This window comes from Achroia grisella, unplaced genomic scaffold (genome assembly GCF_030625045.1).
Source record: "Achroia grisella isolate CSIRO2021 unplaced genomic scaffold, CSIRO_AGI_Agris_v1 utg516, whole genome shotgun sequence".
NCBI lineage: Eukaryota > Metazoa > Arthropoda > Insecta > Lepidoptera > Pyralidae > Achroia > Achroia grisella.
The window spans coordinates 51,716-54,550 of record NW_026712909.1 but is presented as its reverse complement, the minus strand read 5'-3'; the positions used below and the strand labels follow the sequence as shown (position 1 = coordinate 54,550).

At 34.0% G+C, this 2,835-nt stretch overlaps 1 protein-coding gene across 1 annotated transcript; it reads right to left on the bottom strand.

The window, feature by feature from the left end:
* Positions 1-500: 500 nt before the first annotated feature.
* On the bottom strand, positions 501-2,427 carry LOC131847211 (uncharacterized). Its single transcript, XM_059196700.1, has 2 exons — positions 2,250-2,427; positions 501-2,073 (listed from the first exon to the last, which is right to left on the bottom strand). The coding sequence occupies exons 1-2, from the start codon at positions 2,331-2,333 to the stop codon at positions 1,708-1,710; spliced, it is 450 nt and encodes a 149-aa protein (XP_059052683.1). The 5' UTR covers positions 2,334-2,427; the 3' UTR covers positions 501-1,707.
* Positions 2,428-2,835: the final 408 nt, after the last annotated feature.

The following is a 2,835-nucleotide window of genomic DNA, read 5'->3' as shown; positions in this document are numbered from 1 at the left end:
ATTGATGTGAAATAATATATTACCATAGTAAGTAATATAGGTAAGTGATAAACTTTTGAACAATGTTATATACGTACACATATAGTTGTATTTTGTATGAGTCACTGTTTGAATTTTGCTACTTATGTGGTTCTGCATATAAAACAGCTTGTGTTTTTCTATTTCCAATGTGTTTTAGATCTTTTGAGATATTTACACGTCTAAGTTTTAATGAACTTCATATAACTAATGAAATTATCATATTACATAGTATAAAATAAAGTTGCTTCCACTGTTCGTTTAGATCTATTAAACTATGCAACGGATTTTAATGCAGTAGTTTTTAGTCTACTAAATAGATAGATATATACTCTATCTATCTCTAGATAGATAGAGTATTCAAGAGGAAGTTTTATATGTATAATACATGTACACCCATGCGAAGCTGGGGCATGTAGCTGTTAATTAAGAAGGCATCAATGAAATGGGATAAAAATTAAAAGAATGAGTTTTATTATCAGTATATTTATTTAGACATGGAGATCAAATGAAAGTCTTGGTTATCCTTAACGTAATCAGTCTAAAGCTTAATCTATTAACTAAATTACTTAATTAGTACATTAAAACAAAGTTAAGTCTAAGAAATTGACACAATTGGAAGAATTCATAAAATTATAAAAAGGCATTTACAGCTAACATCGTTAACTACAATAATATATAAAAACTAATACTAATATTATTTATAGTACTTATAAAACATTAAGATTGGCACGTTCGGCCCACTTCTGCATTATTTAAAAGTAAGAGTCCAAAATTAATACATGTATAACATGATACTACAGATAATTAAACCTAGGACCTAAAAACTATTAAAGCTCTTTTGTGATATGTTTCAATGACATCTACGTTGTTTTACCGAGCATCCCAGTGAAGTAATACTAAATTATCAAAATCAAGCTAAACTATACAATTTCGATTCTTAATTTAAAAATAAATCATAAATATAAAGTTAATATATTGATATTGATCATTAACATATTCTCCGAGATACTCAGTATAGTTACAAACTAACTGTAATGTTTAGAAAACATATTTCATAATATAAAATCTTCTTAAACTAATTAAAGCTTCGATACAATAATTCCTAATATCACAGACAACATATAAAACTCTATTAAAGCTAGTGGAAGACATTGGATCCTTAAATCTAAGATACGGAAAAGAAAACATTAAAGGTTACATTGTAGGTATACAAAATAAGTTCAGGAGAGAGCCGTGAGTGGTGCAATGATAATTACAGTGCAGATGATATTAAAGCTGTCTACCAAACTTGCTGTTTACTGTTACAAACAAACTATCGTGGAAAAGACACAACGCTTCATCTATAAATGTAATATGCTAATAGAGATCAAAGTATATAAGCTAATATCACGATTAACTGTACACATTGTGTCTCCTCCACTTCTAAACGCGAGACTTGTTTGAGCATAAATCTTTTAACATAGATACAATAATGATATGATATTTAACATTTCCATTTATAGCTACTGAATGTTAAGAGACTTCTGCCAAACTAAATCACTTCTAAGTCTAATGGAAGACGTTGGATTTGTGCTCCTTAACAAGCACACACTAAATCTATCATTGGAAGACATGATTTTGTTTCACTGTATTTTAAAGCCGAAATTTAAACTATTTTGCGAAGGAAAGAAACTATTGGAATTCAAACTAATAACAAAGTTTACATACGAAACAGTTCTTGCTAGCTGTGTAGCAGATTTCTCTGACTTCGTTGGCCATGTTGTCGCTAATTTCTGGTTCTTCAGAGATCAGCTCAAAACGGTTGGAGTTGACGATATTCTGATTTTCATGGTTATCATTGTCTTCCACTGCAGCCGGTTTGACCGGCTCCACGGGGTAGAAGAATTCGGTGAATGGCACCAAAATTGGTTCTTCAGGGTAAGCAGTCTTTTGCGATGGTAGGTCAGCGCGGGGAGCTGAGTTGGAGATAAGCTCTCCAAGTTTCGACCAGCACTTGTTAAGGTTCACACGCGTGGAGGATGTCACCTTCCGTGGAAGTCGTGGCTTTGCGTTCTATAAACAAAAAAAAATGTTAGGTTCTCGTACGATAAAACAGTATGTAGTTGACTTGGTAGAATATAAGGAAATGTAATGGTAAATTGATTACAATACTAATATTGTAATCAATTTACCATAATATTAGGAAATATCCAAGTGGTAAAAGTATGTAAATAACCGTCAATTCTTACCTGACGATTAAGCAGTTTAGCCCACGGCGAACGAGGTGAGACAACCTCCTTCTGCGGCGACGTTTCGTCCTTAGCCAAGCACATGTTTACTAATATTTACGAACTTAGTCTAACGAATTAAACTACGTATTTACAAGGTTATGATAGAGGACAGAGCGACACGAACGCACGGTCGTCAGTCGGGAATGAATGATTCAGGAAGGGCGGCGGGCTTTATATAGCGTTTCCCCTCTACGTGGCTGCGCGTGCCCTGGAGCGGGGCGGCGCGCGCGCAGCACGAGCGGTAGCGCGCGCCTACGAACTGGTTTTTACGGAGAACTTCTACGAATAGAGGCTTTGACGCACCGCAACGTAGAATACTTACTAGATTGAGCCGGCAAAGCTTTATTAATGACTATTATTAAATTTTAGATTAAACTGATTCTGTTTGTATGGTGTATGAATAATATTTATTTATACCGGTGCAATGATATAATCTAGTTCATTGTTGTACATACAATCAAACAGACTACACGTCGCAATCAAATGATATGCGGAGTCATCTACATAAATATATATGTTTGCGTCGTACCTATCGATCTCGTTG

What these genes read in the sequence shown, in the direction of transcription:
- LOC131847211 (XM_059196700.1), bottom strand. Translation starts at nt 2,333, where the DNA reads ATGTGCTTGGCTAAGGACGAAACGTCGCCGCAGAAGGAGGTTGTCTCA. An exon ending in CTAAACTGCTTAATCGTCAG is followed by an intron (nt 2,074 to 2,249) that starts GTAAGAATTGAC and finishes TTTTGTTTATAG; the next exon opens with AACGCAAAGCCACGACTTCC.